Source organism: Empidonax traillii, unplaced genomic scaffold, assembly GCF_003031625.1.
Source record: "Empidonax traillii isolate 1590-97213 ecotype Southwest subspecies unplaced genomic scaffold, ASM303162v1 scaffold344:size748272, whole genome shotgun sequence".
In the NCBI taxonomy this organism is placed as follows: domain Eukaryota; kingdom Metazoa; phylum Chordata; class Aves; order Passeriformes; family Tyrannidae; genus Empidonax; species Empidonax traillii.
In genome coordinates this window covers 437,137-459,611 of record NW_020955537.1, presented here as the reverse complement: position 1 = coordinate 459,611, position 22,475 = coordinate 437,137, and the positions used below count along the sequence as shown (strand labels likewise).

At 37.5% G+C, this 22,475-nt stretch overlaps 1 protein-coding gene across 1 annotated transcript in view; it reads left to right on the top strand.

The window, feature by feature from the left end:
* JPH1 (junctophilin 1) overlaps positions 1-22,475 on the top strand; it is an 83,999-nt gene that overhangs the window by 6,152 nt on the left and 55,372 nt on the right. Inside the window, exon 2 of the mRNA XM_027892283.1 lies at positions 296-1,052. Coding sequence (XP_027748084.1) covers positions 296-1,052 — 757 coding nt within the window. The remainder of the gene's footprint in view (positions 1-295; positions 1,053-22,475) is intronic.

The window sequence follows — 22,475 nt, the reverse complement described above, 5'->3', positions numbered from 1 at the left end:
CTTTGAGTTTTCCTGGACAGATCCATTTAAAATTTCTATGATTATAGCTACTGTGTTTTAGTTGCCAAAATACATCGGTTCAGCTGTGAAAGTGAAGGATTTGCTAAGTGGAAAAATAATTTATAAGAAAAATAACAAAAGTAGTTTATCTGCTGTGTCATATGCTGTGATTTTTTGCATCACTTCTTACCAGAACCAGAGCTGACAGTGTAGTATTGCCTGTAGCATACTGGATTGTAGAGTGCTAGGTCTTCTACAGCTTCCTAAGCTTAACTTTTCCTTATTCCTTTAAAAGGTACATACCAGGGGCAGTGGACAGGAGGGATGCGACATGGATACGGTGTGCGTCAGAGCGTACCCTATGGCATGGCCACTGTGATCCGCTCACCCCTCCGAACATCACTGGCTTCGCTCCGGAGTGAGCAGAGCAACGGCACTGTTCTGCACGACGTCACCTCAGACAGTCCGGCTGGAACAAGAGGAGGTTTTGTGCTCAATTTTCACAGTGATCCAGAAGCCATGGGCATTAAGAAAAAAGGAGGCTTGTTCAGAAGAGGATCCCTTCTTGGTAGTATAAAACTTAGAAAATCAGAATCTAGATCATCGATATCTAGCAAACGGAGCTCTGTCAGGAGTGATGCTGCTATGAGCAGAATTAGTTCTAGCGATGCCAACTCTACAATTAGTTTTGGAGACGGTGACTGTGATTATAGCCCTATGGAAGACCATGTCGATGCCACCACAACAGAAGCCTATATGGGTGAATGGAAGAATGACAAGCGCAGTGGTTTTGGTATCAGTGAGCGCTCAAATGGTATGAAATACGAAGGAGAATGGCTCAACAACAGGAGGCATGGATATGGATGTACCATGTTTCCAGATGGCACCAAAGAAGAGGGAAAGTATAAAAATAACGTTTTGGTCCGTGGAATAAGAAAGCAACTTATACCAATACGAAACACAAAAACTAGAGAAAAGGTGGATAGAGCAATAGAGGGTGCACAGCGAGCAGCTGCCATGGCGAGAACCAAAGTGGAAATTGCAACTTCAAGGTATGTTGTCAAATGCAAGGATGTAAAAGTTGACTTTAGTGAGTACCTGCTTAGCATTACACATACAAAACTCAGACCTTCAACTCCTTTGAGTAAAGATGTCTGTATATGTTCTATGGTATACTGTGAAAGTAAATTTCCATTCTGAGTACGTTTCTGCTTTCACTCAAGAGCTGCTGTGTTATGCCTTTAAACCTGTTTGGAAAAATAAAACTGGTGAGGTAATGTCACAAGTTATTGGGGGGACATGAGGCAGAGATTGAATATCTTCCCATAAGTGTGTTCCAATTATGCTTATCGTATTATTGATTTTTTTGGGTAGCATCTGAAAATCACTGAAGTTGCTTAATATTGGGCATCTTAAGATGCATTCTGTTTATCTGAGAGATGTTGGTATGAACAGCATAAGAATAATGGTTGGTGCTGTTGTTCTTAGAGGCTGTTCATTTGGTTGCCAGGGCAGTATCTGCCAGAAGAGTTCTGTATGAGGACTCTTCCATTTTGGACCATGCTTCTCCTGCATTGTCTGATCATGAGACCACCACTTCAAATAGTGGTACTTGTCTTCTTCCCATGCCTCTACCAAGTGTTTGAGATGGGAGAAGTGTATGGGTATTAGCAATGGTGAAAAATGGCATTTTCACTTTGAACTCATAAACAACAACCAAGCAAAGTTGTTTGAAATGGAATTGTTACAAATTAAATCAGTATAGACAATTTTAATAGGTTTCGTTATTAAGTTTGAGAGCTCTTAAAAAAGCTGTTTAATTTTTAATGCCTTCCAGTAACTTTCTGTGGCAGTTTCTCTGTTTAGTTTGTTTCCTCAGGCAGTCTTTTTTTGAAATATGCTTTGGATAAAAAAAAAGAGTCCTGAAATGTGCATGAAAGAAAATCTTCATACTATTTTAGAAAGAGGATGTCACATTACACTTAGAGCTGAACAACTGATTCCTGATTTAGTCTGGTCACTAGTGTGTCCTCAGTGACTATCCTTTTTCTAGCAGTCAAAGGAATACAGAGAATACCAAAACTTGCATAAGTGGAAAAGCTTGAATGCATACATGGCTCACAGTGAAAAGTAGTTGAGACACTAATGTGAACAATTCAGCATACTGATAAAAAACCTTTCTGAGTACTAGTCACCTAAGTAACTAGAAGGTAGCATATACTCAGTTACTTCTATAAATATAGGTAAGGTGAACCCATACAGGCCATTCACTTCAGAATTGGACTCGATGATCCTTGTGGGAGCCTTCCAACTGAGAATATTCTGTGATTATATGACAGTATACCATGTTAGTAAAGCAGATCAATAATAGGTAACTTGAAGAAAGTATTGACAGTTCATGTTCTGTCAGTACATAATAAGCCCTAGTTCTGAAAAAAATTGGGGTGATGTGATTTGATGTGTGGAAAGGAGGGGTCAATGTAAAACTATTAAAAAATTGTAGTCTGAGACCATTAGGTTCCAAGGCAACAGTGTATGCCCTTCCTCTCTAAGAAGGGATATGTCTCTGAAGAATTTTGTTTGCTTTTCCTTCCCTTCAATTTTAGGTGGAGGACAAAGTTCAGATTGGTTCTTTTGGAACAATTCATGAAAACAACGTTTATTTCTTGAAAATATGTTTTTGGAAGTGCAACAAGAGAAGGCATCAGTTGTAGAGTGCCGCTGCAATCCTGGGCTATCTCTCCCTCCCTCTGTTTCCTTAACTGAGAGTCTCTTTGAAACAGCCCCAGGACTACCAGTATGGATAGCAAGATGGCAGATTGAGGTTTCCTATCTTTTTAGGCTTTGTACTAACTGTATTCTCACTGATTCAAAGACCTGACACCAAGTCAGGCAATGTCAGGCATGAAGAATGCATTAACTTGACTTGTGAGTACTAGATGAGTGTTGGACTTACCTGGTAAGAATGACATAAGCCTTCCCATCTCTCAAGTTTTCAGAACTGCCTTTAGCATCAATGAGTAGGAGCAAGGCCATGGCACTGTGTGAACTGAGGGACTGTCATACGGGCAGAGTCAGTAGCACTGAGTGTCTTAAGAGCCAGGTTATCTGGGAGACATTCTAGAGTAGCATCGAAGAAAAAGCATCCAACAGTTGCTAAATTCTAGGTTGACTTGATTGGTACAGTTTCATGATGGAAGAACTTCTGTCTCACTGAAACTTGAGGACCAGTATTGGTTTGTGACTGCATTTTTTACCAAACTGATATATTAATAGTACATTAATCCTTCAGACAGTAGTATCCTGGAATGTTTTCTCAGATGAATGTGAGGATGTTGGTCTTGTCTCTTTCTAATGATCACTACTACACAAAATGTCTGGAAGGAGGAGTACCTTCTTTCATCTCTCTGATGTGTAATACAAAGGTGGTTCTGCCCATATGGCTTAACCTCATTGCACACTGGCCTTTAAAACATTCTGTGTTTCAGACTGGGCAGGTGTCACCAGCAATGTGTGCTTACTATAGATTTCCATTCCATTAGTGGAAGAACTCTCTACATAGACCTTTTCTCACCCCCAAAACCATCTAATATCCAGGTTTTCATTCCAAAGGGTTAGAAACCCTGACTCTTATCCAGGTACCTTCCTTTTCAATGCAGCTTTGAGTTGTGTGCTGTTCTTCCTGTATTATTTACTCCCAAAGCATTTGCTCATCCAAATGAAAGCAGGCCATACTCCTCTTCATAGCTCCCTGCTGGTCATGACAGGTTTGGCTGGTAGTTGGACCTATGACAGATGTCCACACAGTCGTCAACAAGACCAACCACTGTTTTGCTTTATATTCCTGATGTCTTTCTGTGTCTAAAAGTCTTCCATAATAATCTGTGTACTCTTTCGTTATCTAAAATGGCAGTTTGGTATATAGAAAAATCTAAAAGTTGGGGTAAATAGTGCTTCTCTGAACCTGAATTTACACTGGCTCTCCTAACTTAGCCTTTGGGTTCTTGAGACATTTGTACTGTGTTTTGGAAGGCATAGCAGCATTTCTCAAAAGACACCAGATCACAAATTTCTGGAATGTATAAAAGGCGTCTGTATCAGGGAAATAATTACCAGCCTCTGCTACACAGGTCTGAGTTTAAAACAGATTATAAATTAGCAATGAATAAAAATGCTTTTGAAATTATAGCGCAACTTCATAGTCTTGATTTTGTATTAGAGTTTTACCAGCTGTATTTAAGGAAATATATTTCGGTGCAAATACATAAATCCTAGAAATTGAGAAAGTTCAGAAGTATGTTCAATATTTTTCCCTTTCAAAATAATAAAATTTGCTTTTTTAATATCATCATTATAGGCACTAATTAATTTGAACTTGTCTTTAACACATTGTGCAAAAAGCAGTCAGGTTTGTATGCGTTTTTTGTGTCTTCCTTTCTAAAAAGAAAAGCTGCTTTCCAGAAACTTTTGATAAATTCTTTTCTACACATGTGAAGTGCTTCAAATGCTGCAAGATGTATGTTTGGAAGAGCCCTTTGGAAGATATTTAAAAGCTCCAAATGTCCATTTAACCGAGAGTCAAGTTGAAACTCATTTTGAAGTTATCACATAATTCTCACTTTGGAGGTTTTGAACTTCCTTTTCATTACTGTCATATGTCTCATTCAAAGGAGATATCCCTCTCAGTTCAATATAAACTGGAGTTAAACTGGCGTACATCTTTCTTAGTGTGAAAATCACTCAAGTTCTCAGTGTATTATATTAACTTTGTCTTCATCAATACTTACAATGGTAAAAACTGTAATGTTTCTGGAATTAATTTTCAGAGTTTGAATATAAACTTGCCTTCAATACTCAGTGTTGCTGGATGGTTTTTAAAATACATCAGTCCTGTAAGTAAACATGTAGCACTGGAAGTAGAAGGAATGATGTTTGTTTACATACAACCCTTCATGTACCAAATTCTTTCAGGAAAGTCAATTTTATGGATTCAGAATTGAGCTCTCATAGCCAGGTCCTTTTTTTCTTTTACCCCCTCCAGATTTTTTTTTAGGTAATGTTCCCCTTAAAAGGTCTTCCCCTTTAAGTGTTGAGTTTCTGAGAAAAAACAAACTCTGCAGGGACACGAAGGGACAAGATGGAAGTAGAGCAAGGGTAAGAAATATGAACCAGAAGATAGTGTGTGGAGGAAAAGGGAGAAAAAAAATCTTTCCTTGTTGATATTTTCCTTATACTTCATTGATCTTTCAGGTCATAAACCAAGCAGATTAAACAATGGTAATTTCTTTTTTTATTCTCTTTTCCACAGAAGCTAAATACTTTTAATTACTCTGAAGTTTTCAGTGAGTTTTAAATAAGATGTATGTACTCTCATGGTGTGCCACAATAACTTCTGACCACCTTAAAAGCAATATTGTAATGGGCTCTCATTAAATGAGCACCTGAGATTTGGTGAAGGATAATGGTGCCTTTGTGTTAGGCACTACACAAACAAATTAGAGACCTTTCAGTCTGGGAAAATGGTAGTGCCCAACAAATGGAAAGAAACTGGCAAAAGCCTGTGAAAGGATACAAGATCAAGATAACAGTAAAATCAATATCTTGCTGCTAATAATATGGAACAGTTCCTCGTTGTTAATTAGCTGTCGGTGCTCAGATAGCAGTGACTAACAAGCCTCTAGTCAGGAAGACCTCTTAAGCAGAGCACTGAAAGGGATTAACTGCTGTGTTTTCTGCAGCGATTTCTTTTTCAGAGTACCCTTTTTAGACAGCTCAATTTCAAACATGTTTGTGTCTAAATCCACAGATGCTGTGGCTAAGTTTCAGCCTTTATTTTTTTAAGGAGAAAAGACAACGCAGAAAGAATCGCATCTCGTCGATATCACCTGGGGAGTCTTTCTGCTGTACGTTCTGCAACCGGACTTGTCTATCTCGCATTGGCCTTTTCAGCCATCAGCACGCTTGTAGCAAGCGTGGGTAGAACCCTTCTCAAATCGTCGTTCGTGAAGCCTAGCCATGATGATTTTTTTAACAGAAACTACTGAAACTCTGTTTGGGATCCTGTCTCATGAGCAGGCTGCTTTGTTCTGCATCGCTGCAAAGGAGTCTCGAGTTGTTAGAGGAATGTGCAGCAGGGTTTACTTGGTAGTGAAGACCCAATACGCTAATTTCATTTGGGAGCAAACCCACTGCCACAGCGTGGACATTCTTTGGTCCCTGCTCTCTGCTCTCCCTCGCTGTCATAGTGGCTTCCTGGAGCCATTAGCAGGCTTGTGTAATGTTTGATGGTGATGATGATTCAGAGGACCGCAATTTACCCAGCCTGGTGGCTACCCCAGCCTGGGGCATTGGCCTCAAGTCACTGAGCAGCCCCTGCTGCTGAACGGCATGGGTCAGTTCTTCGCCTCAGAACACCAGTGTCCACAATACATCAGTTATTTAACAACCCCTGCTTCTATTTTTCGTCACCTTAATTCACAGAAAGTTTCAGTAAGCTGTGCTGCACTTGGTGGGGTTATATGAAGCGTGTGGAACTGTCAAGAAGGAGTACTAAATGGTTCAGTAGCCAGTTCCTTTGTTGCGTTCATTGCCCTGCGTGACCAGTGTGCTCAGCTTGACCTGAACAAACTGTGATATCTAGGGAGAGCTGGAATTATATGCATGTGATAGTACAGTTTGTGTCCGCACTAGAAGGCAGCTGCCAGTCATTCCAAATGGCACTGAATTATATGCACCACACACAGCTTTCCATGATGGATTTAGCTGACTCTACCAATCTCACTTTACTCAAGAAACTAAATTGGTCACTTGCAAGGCTAGTGCCTCACACGCCTTGGAGATGCTTTACTTATTATAGCTGAAATATGAATATTGTGTTTAGGAATAGGATCCAACAAATACCAGAGGTATTCATATAAGACCGGTTGGTTCAGTACAAAGAGCTGCCTTAGGTTCAAAACGAACTTTAATTGCTTTGCTGCATAGGCTGTTTGAAGAAAACAGATTAAATGCTCTGGTAAAACTTAAAGGAAGTCTTGAGCTACTATGGATAATAATTTTAATGTTAATTCTGCATTCTTTAGAGGAAACCATGTGTTCCTTGAATCCTGTGGGAGTTATACCACTAAGTTCAGTGGGGCACATTTTCACTCAGATTTCACCAACAACTTGTTGGTAAAATAATATGATCTTGGACTGTCCCTCAGTTATTTGCTGGGGAATGAATAATACATCTGTTTGAAATATGTAAATCATATAAACATTGCTACACTTTTTTAGTAATGCAGTAAGATTACATGGCTGAAAATACGCAATATTACTCCTGTGCCATCCCTCAGCTTGAAATTTTAAAAAGCTTCAAGTATTTAACTCTTTGATCAAAATACCTTTATCCAAGTACAACCTGCTTACAACCATAAGTTCAAATAGGGATTTATATTTGTTTTTTAAGCAGTTCTGGTATATATCCAATCTTACCTTGTGTTTGTATTACAAAAGGAATCATTACTCCAGAGTTGCTTTTTTAAGTTCTTTAAGATCAGGAGGTTGCTAATGTGAGACTGAAAAATTTTTCTACTTTGAGAAAATAAATGAAACAATGCTGCACCACTGCTTTTAAAATAATCTTCTAAGAAAGCCTTTTTTTAGTGTTCAAACCACCTTGAAATATTTCTTTGTTCAGATTATAAGTATTTTTTTTCCAGGTTCCAGAATACTTAATTTAGGAGTTGAGAGAATCTTAGCAGTCGGCAAATGTAGCCAACAGATGTATATGACAACATTAATCCTTTTTTAATGATACTGAGATACATGAAAAGACTAATATTTTCCTGTAGCCACAGAAAATGAGCTGTTATGCAGATTCTTGCCTGGGTATTTACACAGCATCTCAGTTTTGGTCTCTATTACAACAATTGTTCAAAAGCTAAGCCGCAAACAGCATCTGTCTCTACTGACTTTCCAGAGGGTTTCTGTGGTGGAAATAAATATCCATTTAAAAAATCTGGATTGTTTGTACTGGTTAGTCACACATAAACTGTAGTGTAAAATCATTAGACTTAAGTTATTGATTGCTATAAAAATATTCTCAAAACCAAAAAAGATCTATTTCTGGTGTATATAGTTCAATAGAGTATAGTAGTACTAGTCAGAGCTTGAGTTTGCTCAAAGACCAAATCAATTTATATGGAACCTTCCCAGCTTATTTCTTCAAAGAATAAGAAAATGTGCTATCATCTAACTGTAACATTGTTGATCATTATTCTACAGAGTAGGATGTTTCTCACTGAACAACTACAGCGGAATAGTCATTTAAATTATTTAGTTAATGCCCCTTACATTGATCTAATTGTATATTTCCAAATCATAATGGATTAATTTTCTGAAAATTGGTGTAGTTCAATGGGTAGTGCTGTTTGTTTAAATACTAATTGATCCGTGATAACATATTCTGTTCATTTTTCTGTGATTAATTAGTTTTTCTGTTTTATGTATCTAACAGATGTAGGTACACATTTGCATACAGACATACATACACTGTCTTGCATTCTTTTGCCTACCTCACTATGATCTTCCTCTTTTAGTACTCCTCTGTTTATACTTCATCTTTTCTACTTCTTCGTTCTTCTACAGTTCTTTGCTCTCTTTATCTGGGGAGGCAGAGGCACAGTCTCTGTGTGGCTAGGGTCCAGGAATAAATTTCTCCATACAAGTTTGTCTCTCCTCAAGCTCATGTAAGTGTTTAACGTCTAAAACAACCTATTGATAACTGCTTTTGTCCTCTAAAGATCTAGTTTTCCCAGATCTGATGAACAAAATCAGTCTTCCGAGACCTCATTGATGAGGACATCTCAAAGCCACTTACTTCATAAATAAAGTTAGGGTTCTTCTGCCTTGCACATCACTCTTACACTTAAATTGAACTTCATTTGCCATTTAAGAGCTATCACTGAGTTTTGTGCAGCCCTTCATTGCAGTTGTTCATCAGACTTCTCTAACACTGCCATTCACAAATTCTGCCACTTAGATGTTCACATCTTTTCCCCAGCATTTATGAATGACGTGGGTTTCGACCCTGAGCCCTGTGGGTATCCAGTGGTGAACTTTCTCAATTGGGAAAACCAATCATTTAATCTGTCTCATCGTATTTTGTTTCTAAACTAATTTTTTGTTCACTTAAGCATTTCTTCTCCTTTTTTAACCCTGATTTCCAAAGAGTTTCTGGTGGGGAATGCTATACCTGGGTCCTATTACATTAAAACTAGGGATTGGTGAGAAAAGATGGTATTATTACTGTTTTGCACTTAAAAACCAGAAATCTCCTTATTAGTATCTGGTTCATATGAAATCAGTTAAATGTGAGTTCTGAGTTCTTTTGTTCTATGAGGTTAAGAAGCAGGGCATATCCTTTTATTGCTCTAAATCTGGTAGGTAAGGCTTGTTTATTTACCTTACTACTATAATGTAGCACCTCCACTTAGTGCTTCCCTCAGTTTACTAGCGTATATAAGACGAGGGAGAGGTCACTTTGCTACTTCTTTTACATTGCTTTCTGGTTTTGGGGTGAATCATTCCAAGGATCTGTCTTTCTCTGAATATTTAGACTGCTTCATAATTAAAGGTGTTGGATCATGTCACTCTTAAAGTTATGCAGAAGGACTTAAAATGTGGAAACAAGCAAGGCTCAAAAGATTCTCACTGTTAAGGTGGTCTGTTGGCAGATATGGGCATGCATCACAGTCCTGGTTTGCTCTTATTTGGAGCTGTTTTGTACCCATTCATGGACAGAAACTTGACTTTCATAAGAAAAAGAACTAAGACCAAGAAATCTTGGTGATCACTAATGTGAAGTGACTTCATAGGAACTGAGTCTGTGTGTGTGTTTAGCCAAAGTTCGCTTTTTAAGCTCCTTACAGGAGTTTATAATGTCCATTGTATGAGCATCTTAGGAATACCCTGACAACAAAATAATGTCAAGCACTAAGATACAGAAGGTATTTCAGGAATAATAAGGGAACCATTCCTGGAGATGCTGAAAAGACATGTAGATGTGTCACTCAGGGATGTGGTTCGGTAGTGAACTTGGCAGTGCCGTGGGAACTATTGGACTAAGTCATCATTTCCAACCTAAACAATTCTGTGTTTAGGTTAACCAGAAGTTGAGTGCAGATACCTGTTGTGAAATGCTTTGTGAAGATGCAGTGGTGAGCCACCTTAAGCACTGGGAATCTTTTCCTTATGTCTCCTGCTTGAAGTCCTGTCTTTACCTTAACATATCTTGACCAAGGGCTTATTTTCCATTTTACTAAAAATCAAGTAATTATGCATCTTCTGGAATGTTTGTAAATATTACCATTCATAACATTGTTTTGTGCTTCAGAGAATGGTAAATTTTTGGAAATTGCAGATTAGCAACAAAGGTGGGAATGGTATCAGTTCTATAAATATCAACAGAATAGATAAGCTGGTGACTTTTTCTGATTTCAAAAATGTTTGATTTGTGCAAATCTGTTGAAGTAATAGTAGTTTCTGGTGAAGAGGGGCAAGATTCATTGAGGGCTAGATTTCTTGTTCAAAACTAATTCATGTTGGGAGGTCTAATGTTTCCAGGCATTTACAATTTTTAATAGTGCAATGTGCAGGTAGAAATATTGTTTTATGTTCTCAATTGATAATGAATTATCAGAAAAAAAATCACATTGAATGTGTTACAATCCCAAGTGATGTTTGATAATACATGTATCTGTGAAGCGTGTGGTTTTATTTCCTAATGCAGAGTTTCAGAAATTGTTTTTAATACTGAAATGGGACATATAAAAATTTTAGTGTATATTTCATAGTCTCAGTATTTAGACCGCCTGCACAAGATCTAGTTATGTTACTTGCTCATAATTGAATTTTATGCTACTACTTCTTATCAGGAAAAGACCCTGAGCATTTTCAACTCAAAGTCTGTGTCTGTGATATGAACAGATATGATGCATTTCTGATGGAAAAATTGTTGATGAAGCTCTGGGAATGAACCTTTGTAAGCAGAAAGATTAAAGTGGATAGCATTTAGCTTTTAACTTTGCTAGGCTTGTGAACAATGACTGCAGAGAGCAATTAGTTAAAATTACAGTTCTGAATAAATTCCCCAAGATGTTTGTGCTAAATTTGATTTGAGGTTTTCTTCAAATTTTAGTTGATCATAGTATTCTTTAAATGGCTTTTAAAAGAACACTCGGAAGTTCCAATGTTGTAACATAATTGATACTGAATTTGACTTCATCTGCTCCTTGCACTTACGATTAAAACATTATAGAACTGGACATGAAACCTGTCTAACAGTTAAGTTGTGAGTTAGCTGCTGACAGATGATATGCTCCATAACACGATGAGTTTTGGCTTGGTGGATCTTGGTGGTGAGTGAACAGTATGATAGAAGTAATGTCTCTTTCAGTGAATATGTAGATTTTTGCTGTTTCCAATAAGGATGAAGCCAGACTGGAATATTTTTGAGATAGAATATTACTAAATTTTGGACCATTATTTAAAAACAAGTCCTCAGAAATGTTGAATTGTGCCTTGATGTTTGCATAGGGGTTGCACAAGCATTGGTCTGGTGAAACCTATGAGCTCATTTCCTCATAACAAAAGTTCTTCCATTTATTTGCTATTTCACAGCATATTTAATCAGCCCTTTGTAATAATGAAGGCATTTTTGGTTGGCAGTTCAAAGAACATACTGACTGGGTCTTCATAGGTCAGTCAGCATGACAAAACTCAGCTTAAGCTATTGTCAGAAACCTTGCTTGCTTGTTCAAGGTCCCTGACCAGTCAAGAAATTCTGTTATGCTTTCAGTGTATCTAATGTGATACTTGAAAAGATACTTTTCTTTGAAAAAGATAATTACTTTGCCTTGAATTTTCTGGTACATGAAAACACATATTTGAGCAGATGTATAACCTAGCCCTGCTTAATGCATTCAAGAAAATAATTCTGGTTTTGCATAGAAATTCACTTTGCAGAATTAGGGTGACAGTTTCCTATTGGATTATCTGCTTTTATATGCTCACTGTTAAAACTGTTTCATATCATCTCTCTGACTCTGAAACAATTTCTTGTCTTTTCATTAGTAAAACAAACTTGCACCTTTGAGATCTTCTTTCCTCTAGTCGTTGACACTGAGTTGTCTCATTTTGCAAGTAAAAGTTTGAAGGGAGGCAGAAACTGAGTCAGCTTAGTTTCAAGTTTTGTACACAACTCTGACATTTCAATCTATTAATAAATGAAACTTGAAAATAAATTAAGACCTTTTAACAGTTAAGTCCATTGTAGTTTGTTTCAGATTACAGTAAGCACTGGTTTAACTAATTTTTTTCAAAAATATTTGTTGTTTATAAAGATATTTATGTTGTGCTTTTGTTTTCCTATGCTTTACATGCTTTCTGTTAAAATGTTTTGTTCCTCTTGAAATTAATTTGAAATAGAATATAAGGGGAAAGAAATAGCAAAGTTCTGTTTATATCCCCATTGTAAACCCACATTTTCTTAGTTTTCATAGTGGTATTTTTCTGTGGAAGATTTTAAATAAGACACCAAGAATTTATTACTTAATAAGTATTTTACATTAATGGAGCAACAGTGTGTAAAAAGGAATTGAGAGAACAAATGAAAGTCTTGAGTTTTAGAGCTGTCACAGAAGTCTGTTAGTATCCCTTTATGGTTGCTTTACTGTCATTTCTCCAAAAAGTTGGGGTTTTTTTCAGAAAAAGTGGAAGTTGCTTCAGGCTTCCCAGGTAGAATAAACTATATGCCACTCAGAATTTACCTACATGCTTAGTTTTATATTTTCTTGATTCTCTTGAGTTGTCATCGGCTTTGTTTGCGTTATGAGATTGCTCTTTGAAGTGTTTTTGTGAAAGTTTTCCTTCTTTGTTTTAGTTCTTCTCTACAATCTTCTATGTATAAGTGTCACTCATTCCCAATCCCTGATAAGCCTTGCTTAGGAATGAATGCTGTTAGGAACAATTTGAGATCCCTTTTTTTTATTTTCTAGAAAATGTAAATTCCTTGTCAATATCCCCATATTTTGACGCTGTTATTGCTATCAGTGTAATGCATTTTCTTCTCTTGGAAAGAAATGCATTAGATGGATTAGCAAAGCACTAAAAATATCTTTGCTTAACCACTAAATTATATAACATCCGATTTCTGTTGGCTGCTGGTTTCATGCTGTGGTACAGTTTAGAAATCTGCATTTTATGGCACATCAAGGGAAAAAAGTTTTTGGGTAACATCAAATCTTCTTTCAGAATTTCAAATATATCTTTTTTTGTAAATATCATTCTTCATTCAAAACATTAAGAGTAGCTTTACTGAAAGCTTCTGATAACTATTGTCACTTGAAAATTTGAAAATGCTGTTGCTTTTATACCATATATTCCTTCTATGTATTGGTCACTTTGGGGTGGTATGTCTGATATTTTCTTTGGGTTTGTTGCTTGTTTTGGCAGGGTGATATTTTTTAATGAATAGTAATTTAGATCAGATGCACTACTGAAGACCATGGTACTCTGAAATAGGATGAGTCATTTTTCTAGAAAGTTCTTTACATATGCAAGAGAAGATTTGATCACCATGGCCCGCTGTAAAGCTAAATGTCACCTTTTTTCTTCCTTGCTATATCATTTGTAATAAAGGATTTTTTAGAGTTAATCTATCCCAGAGACCTCTGTAAGGAGGGAACAAGAGGGAAATTGTTAATCTTGCCTTCGATTAATTAAATCTTCGTAATATTTCCAGTATTTTTCTCTAAATTTACCATGAAGATTTATCTTTTAGTGTGCTACTGCGGTACTTGACTGTATAAATAGGAGTAGTAGAAAGTTGATGCTGTAACTCAATTTGCACTGGTGAACGAAGAAAAAAGAGGCTCAATTTAAACATGTAGATGATTGACTGAAATGCTCATCATAAATATTTGTGATGAGAAAGCTTTGTAGACCGATGGCTGTATTTTATTTCTCTGTGTCAAAAAGATCCTGTATTGCGGTGGAACTGTTGCCTGTGGTCAGATTCCCTGCAAAAGGGCTGAAAGATTTTGGTCTTTGTGAATGTGATAAGACAAGTCCACTTGTATCCTAAGGTCAACCAAGTGTCACCTTAGTCTGCAGTTACATCCTTTCCTGCTGTTTGTTTTTCTATTGTGTAGCTTTAATGGAAAAAAAAAAAAAAAACCTGAATGCCTGAAAAAAGGAAATGATGCCATTAGAGCAATCAATTTGCATGTAAGGAAAAAGACTCCAGTTATAATCAGCTGGCTAAAGGGCATGAGAACATCCTGAAAGGTATTTGGGCACCTTTTGTTGAAATACTCTAGATACTCTGATATATCCCATTAACTTGTTCAGTCTTGCTCAGAAACAGTGCCTATAGACAGGGGCACAATAGTGGGTCTTTGTTCAATGCCAAAAACTGCAGTTGACACAGTGTACAGCAGCATCTTCATGCTCTAGTACTGTTGGTCTTCGATTTGCTCTCACTCCATTCTGTCTGGAATATTTGTCTGCACGTGTTCCATCTCATCTTTTAAATTGTACAGACTTTGGTGCCTTTTCATCAAGTGCATTTTAAATTGCTGAAATGATGGAACCTTGTCTACTTGTCATCATGCAAGTATTAGCAAAGTATACTAATAAGAGGAGCAATGAGAAGATGATTTCCTGTGGTGTTTGGATTTTGTGGTGTTTGTTTGTTTGTTTGGGGTTTTTTGTTTGTTTTTTTTTTGTTTGGTTTTAGAATCCCGTTTTCTTTAAATTCAATAAAGTTGTCTTCAAAAGCACTGGCTGGAAAGAATAAACAAAATAGTTTTTTTTCCTCTCTCTCTTTTCCCTGTGACTTATCAGGAAAGAAATTACACATTTCTAGTCTTCAAGTCTCTAGTTTCTTCTCAAAAAGAAATAACTAATCTGCCCATGGATGTTGGGGTGAATGTAATTGCTGCTACCCAGTAAAGAGAATGCTGTGGAGGCATTATATCTCTTCAGCTGTTCTGCTGCTGAAATACAGTTTAAAATTTATGCCAAAGAAAAAAGTCACAGGTCTTATGACAAAAAATCCTGAACTTCGATAAGAGCATTATGTTAAATCTAGTGAATAAAGCAGGGACTTCAGGAACAAGCATATTAAAGTGAAAGACCTATGTTTTCCAATAGCAAGAAAAAGAGAAGATTGGAATGATTCAGATTCTGGTATTTCTGAATGAAAGCAGGAGGATTTCAATAGGGGTGATCCTTGTCATACATGGGAGGGGATTAATATTATTAATACGAGAAAATTATTTTCTTATGAAATTGCTCTGAAATACACAGTCAGAATGAAGTTGTGTGATTTTAATATGAAAATATGCAAATTCTTACCTTTGATAATGTTTATATTTTGAAATAGCCTGCCCTTTCATGACCCTGAAGGATACCCTAAAGTTTATTTGATTAATCCTTGAGGTCAGTTATGAAAAAAAAATTATAGTGAGACTGTGGATGTAAGGTGTTTCTTTTGCTGCTCTTTATGATGCCTTTCATTCTAAAGGAATAAGCTGAGTTTTTATGCTCTCATCAACAACTCATCACTGCTGTTACTTGGCAAATTATGAGGTGTAGAAAAGCGGGAGAGGACCATACAGCGTGCTGCTCAGTGGGTGTAGAGGGAAAATTGTCAAGAGTTTTTAAAACACCTTACTACTGAAATATTTTCTATGATGTTACTTTTTTTAGGAGCAGAGAAAACATCCCTTTCTAAAGTTCTAATCAAAGAACAAGATGGCTAGCTTGCAGTCCATTTACCCTGTTGCTTTGGAGGATGAAAGTGTGAGCTGAACCTGGATGTTAATTTATCCTTTACATAGTCTGTTGGTGAAATATGAAATGTTGGCCATGCTGACATCAACAGGAAAACTCCCACTGGTTCCAGTGATAGCAAGGTATCAGTGATGGAACAGTGTTCTTTGTGAGCTGCATGTTTGTGGGAGTCACAGGCAGTTGAAAGGCCAAAGTTGAGATACTAGAAGTTCCCAGCTGGACAAAGAAGGGATAATCGAGTACAAAGACCGTTCAGTTACCACTGAAGGAAAGCTTTAGGTACTCAGTATGCTGCCCACTTCTCCTAATTTCCAGAAAAACTAAAATTGAATTATTTTATGAATTGCAAAGGAACTAATAGTACCTTCTGAGATCGTCTTTCCCCTTTGCCCACAATGAAGCTTCTGTAATGAATCCATATATCACATTCTGTCTGCCATTACTCATGCTGAATGGTATGCTGTCCCCAAATCTGAGATATGAGTATGGTACAGCTCAATATGAATAAGGGTGACAGAACTTATTCTAGAAGAATATGTCAGCTCAGTTGCTGAGAAAATCCGTATTTCTGAAAGTCATGGTGAGGGTTTACTTTGAAAAGCTTAACTGAGAATATAATTTTGTTTTATTGCTCTACTAGTGAATCTGGTTTCTGCATTTACATGCATGAAAGAAATATTACTAACAGATTATGTGGTTTGCAGTGGAAATAACTGATTATAGAGGTTGCTGCTTCTTTCTCTTTTTTTTGTGGTGCAGCTGCTTTTATGTTGCAAAGATCTTCAGTGTAGTAGTTAACCAGATGAAAGCATCTTATCAATCATGATTTGTTTCCCTCAGCTTTGCTTGTTCAGCCCATGTTTCTGGAAGGTCATCTGGATACTGGTGCCAAACTTCCCTGGCTGGATGCATGTATCATTTACCTAGTGGCAGGGAAAGCTACGTGGCTTTGCTGCATGTGCAGTACAGCACAGGCTTCCAAGGAAAAGAGGGTGCTGAAGCCATTCAGACAGCTGGCTCCCGGCTGTGCTTTTTCCCAAAGGATCTTTAGAAGCGGGTGTGGAATGTGCTGTGAAATTCTGGTAGCGGCAGCCAGACAGCCTTGTGGTGGAGGCAGCAGCTCTGGGAAAGGCAATGATCGCGAGTGGGCTGCTGTTACTTCCAGAGTAATTCAGTCAGCAAATCGTGTGTGTGTTGCATCTCCGCAGGTGTTTGTCCATCCAAAAGCTAGCCCTAGGTTTGGTGAATTGGCCTAGTGAGCTGCAGGCTCAGGCACAGGCAGGATGATAGTCCAATGGATCTGGTGCACAGCAGAACTTGGTTGTGTGAGTTTGCTTTCCAAGCATGCCATAAATTTCAATGTGACCTTTCAGCAAATGAGTTACGGTGAGGCACCATGTTAGAAATACCTGACCTGGTACAAGTACTCTCCTAGGTTTGTATGAAAGAGAGCGGGGGTGTGTGGTTAGTGTACAAGCTCAGATTCTGTCTGAGGCTGTGACCCCCTTGCACTTTCACTGTATTGTGGAAAACTAGTCTTACTTCTTACGACTTTTTGCATGAGAACTAGCTCAGGCCCAGGACTGTACCTCTACAACTATACAGCTTCCAGCTCTGGAGCGGACTTGGTTCAGTGTGTCATCATATGTACTCTTCAGTCAAGAAGTGTGCACAGGCTCTCCCCATATACAAAGGAAGGTACTGCCTATTCTCTAGATGGCATGCTCTGAGAATAAAATCTGATGAATACTGGTGTACCTCTGCAGCATTAAAGGCCATATTACCTCTACTAAAAAAAGGAGGATATTAACTGAGTGCTTTAGCTAACATGATTAATGGCATTGTGCAATACAGAGTGCATTTTATTAAAATATATTATCATAATTCCAGAGGGAGCTAAATATGTGACATTCCATGGATCCTCCTGTATTCAAGAGCTGGCCTTTTGACAGTAGCTGTGAAATACTGTACAGCAGAATCTTGTTAATTCATGCTAATGACTTAAAAAGCCATCACAGATTACATGATTTTACAACTTAGCAAGTAAATGAAACATGAGTACAAAACTTCAGAGATGCACACTTTAACAGTTTGTTCTCTGGTAATTTATCTTTATAGTACCAGTTATGCTGTAGACATATTTGTAATAGATGAGTTAATGGACAGTAGCGTTATTAATGAAAATATAGATTTTTCCTGAGATGGTGCTTGAGAACAGCAGCCTGTTATTAAATGTCTTGAATGAAATAGGACTAATCTGTGAGTGTGGGACCACTGAAATGGTTCTGAAAGTAACAGATGTTGGGTTTTAATATTCATAAAAATGTTCTCCTCTCATGTGTCTAATGTCAGGCAGAGTAAATGAAGCTAGAGTTACCTGGGAAAAGAGTTATCCTAACTATCATAGTAATAGTATACAGGTATATATGTAGGTAAAAAGTTCATGAAATTTTATCATCAGGCTGAATTACTTCTAGACAGCTAAACTGCTAGCTTATGCTCATTCTTAAAATAGTCATTCCAAAGCTACAGTCTCATGGAACATCTCATATGTTCCAGTAAATTCCATAGTCTTCAAAATACAGAGTAAAATCTCCATTATGAAAAAGCCTGCGATTTTTTATGGCGATTTTATTTTAGTCTACATTGTGTTTCCACATTAAGTGCTATTAAGAATGCAGTTTCATTACTGGAATTGTGTTCTTAAATGAGAAAATAAGACTTTTTCAGTATGCCTTTGAAAATTACAGTGAGCCATTTAATATTTGTTATGCTCCGGGTAAAAGAAGGAGCTGCAGCCTCTCTGTACTGGAATCATCATATGCACTTGTTACTGTGCATTGGTGTGTCAGCAGAGAAGTCTGACTAAATAAGGCAATGCATGAGTAGAGCTTATCAGTGTTTGACAGGAATATAGTCCTCTAACAGCTGATACAGTAGCCCATCTTTTCTGTGCTATCATCGTCTCTCTACACTGCACACAAATGTACGTTTATCGCCTGCTCAGTTGCTGATAGTGCTCAAAACTTAGCCCTCCACCTTTTCTTTTCAGTTAGTTTATTCTGGAAGTAAAACAAGTGAGCTGAAACCCTTAGAAAGCCAAATGTATTTGTATTTTTATTTATATGAAAGTGTATATGGAGTGGTCAGCTTTCAAAGTTCAGGGAAGAAGTACATTGTCCCTTCTGTTTCTTCTCGCACCAGATAGTCTAGAGTGGGTGATTATTGTTTGATAGTATAAATAAAAATATGAAAATTCATGCATTTGTGTGCCCTTATGGGTACTACTATGTGCTAAGCGATGCTTGTAAAAAGTATCCATAATTTCATGAAAGCGAGTCCTGACTGATGCTGCCTTCCTCACTCTGAGGGTCTGATGCTGCTCAAATGAGTGGCTAAGGTCCCAGTGATCTTTCTGGGAATAGTGTTACACCTTACATATTTGTAGATGCTTCTAAAAAAAATCCAGAGTAAAATACCCTTAACATTGTTTCAGTATCAGTTTCCCTGAGTTTGTTTGTCAGACTCGATCCCTGTGTTGTACAAGAGTTTGGGATTTGACGATTTTATTAATAAAGTAATTAGGCCAATAAATACATTTTAAGATTTGATGGCACCTGGCCTGCTCCAGAATGTCCCCAAACAGTCAAACTGGTGACCTGCAAATGTGTTTTGATACTGGAAGTGGATGTAAATGTCTGTTTTCCTGTTTTCACGACAGTATCGATCGTCAATGTTCACGCCCTGACTTGTTCTCCTGTGTACAGGAAGCTTGCTGAGGAATGGAGAGTGCTTGGCATCGTTCTGAGAACATTCAGAAGGTTCAAAGTTTGTTGTGTGGGAACCTCACGTTTTGTCTAAGTGTTCAACATATGGCATGCAAATTCATTAGAGAAAGACAAAAATTCCCATAGCAGTTTAGGGAAGAGTTTTCTGGTAACAGTTGTGGGAAAGCGGAACAGATAAATCTGAAAAGATACACGGTGAGGCTTTTAATTTTGGTTTGTTCTTTACCTTGTTCTTCCTGTTATCTCTTTCCTAAGCTTAGAATGAAGAATCAGGTTTCTTTCCTCCAAAATTTACTTTCCTGTCAGGACAAAGAAGGGACTTCCATCTCAGTCATGGAGAAAATGCTTACCTCTGTACACTGTAGCTAACTTAGTTTCTTGTTCACCACTTAGTGTCACAGAAGAATAGAATACTCTATTTCCTGATTGGGAGTCAGGCTTGCAATCCTATTGACACAGCATGCGCTCTTTGCTTTTTCCAAAGTTAGTTGTTTTCAAAGTGTCTTTTCACCTTACCCAATGCAATGCTTAAAAAACCCAAACCCTGCAATTTTAGTTGAGAAATGCATCTTCTTCAATTCAGTAGCCTGGCTTAAATGTCCTAATGTGAATTCACAGTTCAGTAGCATTGTTGCATGCAGTATATGTAACAGAGGTGTCATTCTGTCCTCTGAATCCGTCTCTGATAATGGTACTGAGAGAATAAACAGTTCATTGGGCTGTTTGCCATGAGGGCACATCGGGAGAGTTCACAGTAGATGTGCTGTGAAATGGACTGTTCACCGTGTGTGTAATAGCTCTTACACATGGCATCCTATCTAACTCCCCTCCAAAATAAGAGCTCTTTTGCAGTGCAAATAGGGACACTTTCAGCCTGCCTTTTTGACACTTCTGTGCTGTGCCCAAAATACGCTGTTAGTTTTCTGGAATGTGTCTGCAAATCTGCAGTATTGAGCTGGATGCTATATCATACATCTGTGTGATCTGCATGGAAAGCAATATGATGTGTCCACAGAGACAGGGAAGCTGTATATCCCTGAATTTAAGTGCAGTGACTATGCAGGAAAGCATGGTAAAGCCATTCAAATTTTTTAGTACTTCAGGACTGCTTTATTTTGAGGAATTTTATCAATTACTTTTATCTTTTTAATATCTGAAAATGCACTTTGAAAATAATTGTTGTGATGATATTAATTATGCAAAGAAATTCAACCATCCGGGGCTCTGCAAAATGGGCGTTGTAGCACCTGAACATGTTTCTATATAAAAGCAAGTGTTTGGTAAGCTATATTATTAATTATATATTATAATGGAAACTAAACCTTAGTCAATAGTACTTGAACTTTGAAGAATAATATGGTCAATGGCAGTCTTTTAAATTGCTAAATGAGACGATCAGCTTTTCTAGAAACTTAGTTAATGTCTACACCGAAGTTAAGAAATGCACCAGCATCATACATTCTACTGTGTAACTTCTAGTGAGTTATAAATTTTAACTTTTGTTAGGAGATTTTAACTTTACTGTTCATTAACTATGATTTATCCTTTGGATCATATTATACATTAACGAAGTGAGCCCCCCATGTGTAATAGGTCATCCATTCAAAATTTCCTTCATCAGATTGCTGTGCTTACTGCTTTTCCTGCAACTCCAGAAGCAGTCTTTCATGTACAGATGTGACTTCATCTTTTTAAAACAAATGTTTTGAAAGCTTTCGTTATGAAATCTATTAAAAAAATTGATTTATACTTTCAAAACATTAGTTTACATTCCTTTATGTTTTTTACATAGAACAAAAAGAAGTTTGATGGGGAAAAAAACTAATACATTTTACCAGCTGCTCAGGCACAATATTAGAATCATAGAATGGTAGAATAGTTTGAGTTGGAAGGGACCCTAAAAATTGTCTATTTCCAAGCCACCTGCCATGGTCAGGGGTGCCATTCACTGGGTCAGGTTGCTCAAGGCTCTGTCCAACCTGGGCTCAAACACCTCTAGAAATGGGTCATCTACAACTTCCCTGGGCAACCTGTTCCAGTGCTTCACCATCCTATAAGTAAAGAATGTCCTCCTAACATCTGATCTAAACCTGCCCTCTTAGCGTTCAAAGCCATTCTGCCTTGTTCTTATATAAAGTCCCTCTTCCTCCTTTTTATAAGCCTCCTTAAAGGTTCTGGAAGGCGGCACTGAGATCTCCCCATAGCCTTCTCTTCTACAGGGTGAACAGCCACAACTCTCTCAGCCTGTGTTTGTAGCAGTGATGCTCCGTCCCTCTGATCATCTTCAAGGCCCATTATTGTCTCTGATTAAACTTCTAAGCTTTTGATGGATGCAGTTTTCAGCACAAATTCTGATTTGGGGCACCAAACCATTTCTCATAGGTGCCCAAATGCTAGTTTGTCCAATTAGACCTGGGACCTGAAGTTTAATATCCTGCTTCATGTATTGCAGACTATGTCTCACAGTAAATGAGAGGGACAGGTCCTGGGTATATAGTCTGTGTAGTAAAGAGGCTGAAGTCAGTTTTCTATGTGTAAATCTGTGCTTTTCTGAAGGTGAAATTTCTCCAAAGGCATGGTGTATTTTTCTTATTTCCTCTTGCAGACTAGCTTAATTTGAAATATTTTATCTGTTTCTGCTAAAGCTGAAATTACCAGAAATTTTTTTTTGTGATAAAAGTCACAAAATTATATAAATAATTGTCTTCCTTGGAGTAGTTTATATTGTGGACTAACTATTCCAGTATTTTCTGTAAGGGCTGTGAGGGAAAATTATTAAGAAACTCGGGTAGTTCTTTAAAACTCCCTACAGGAGAGGTAGTCTCTCTGAAGAACCTATTGCTTCTA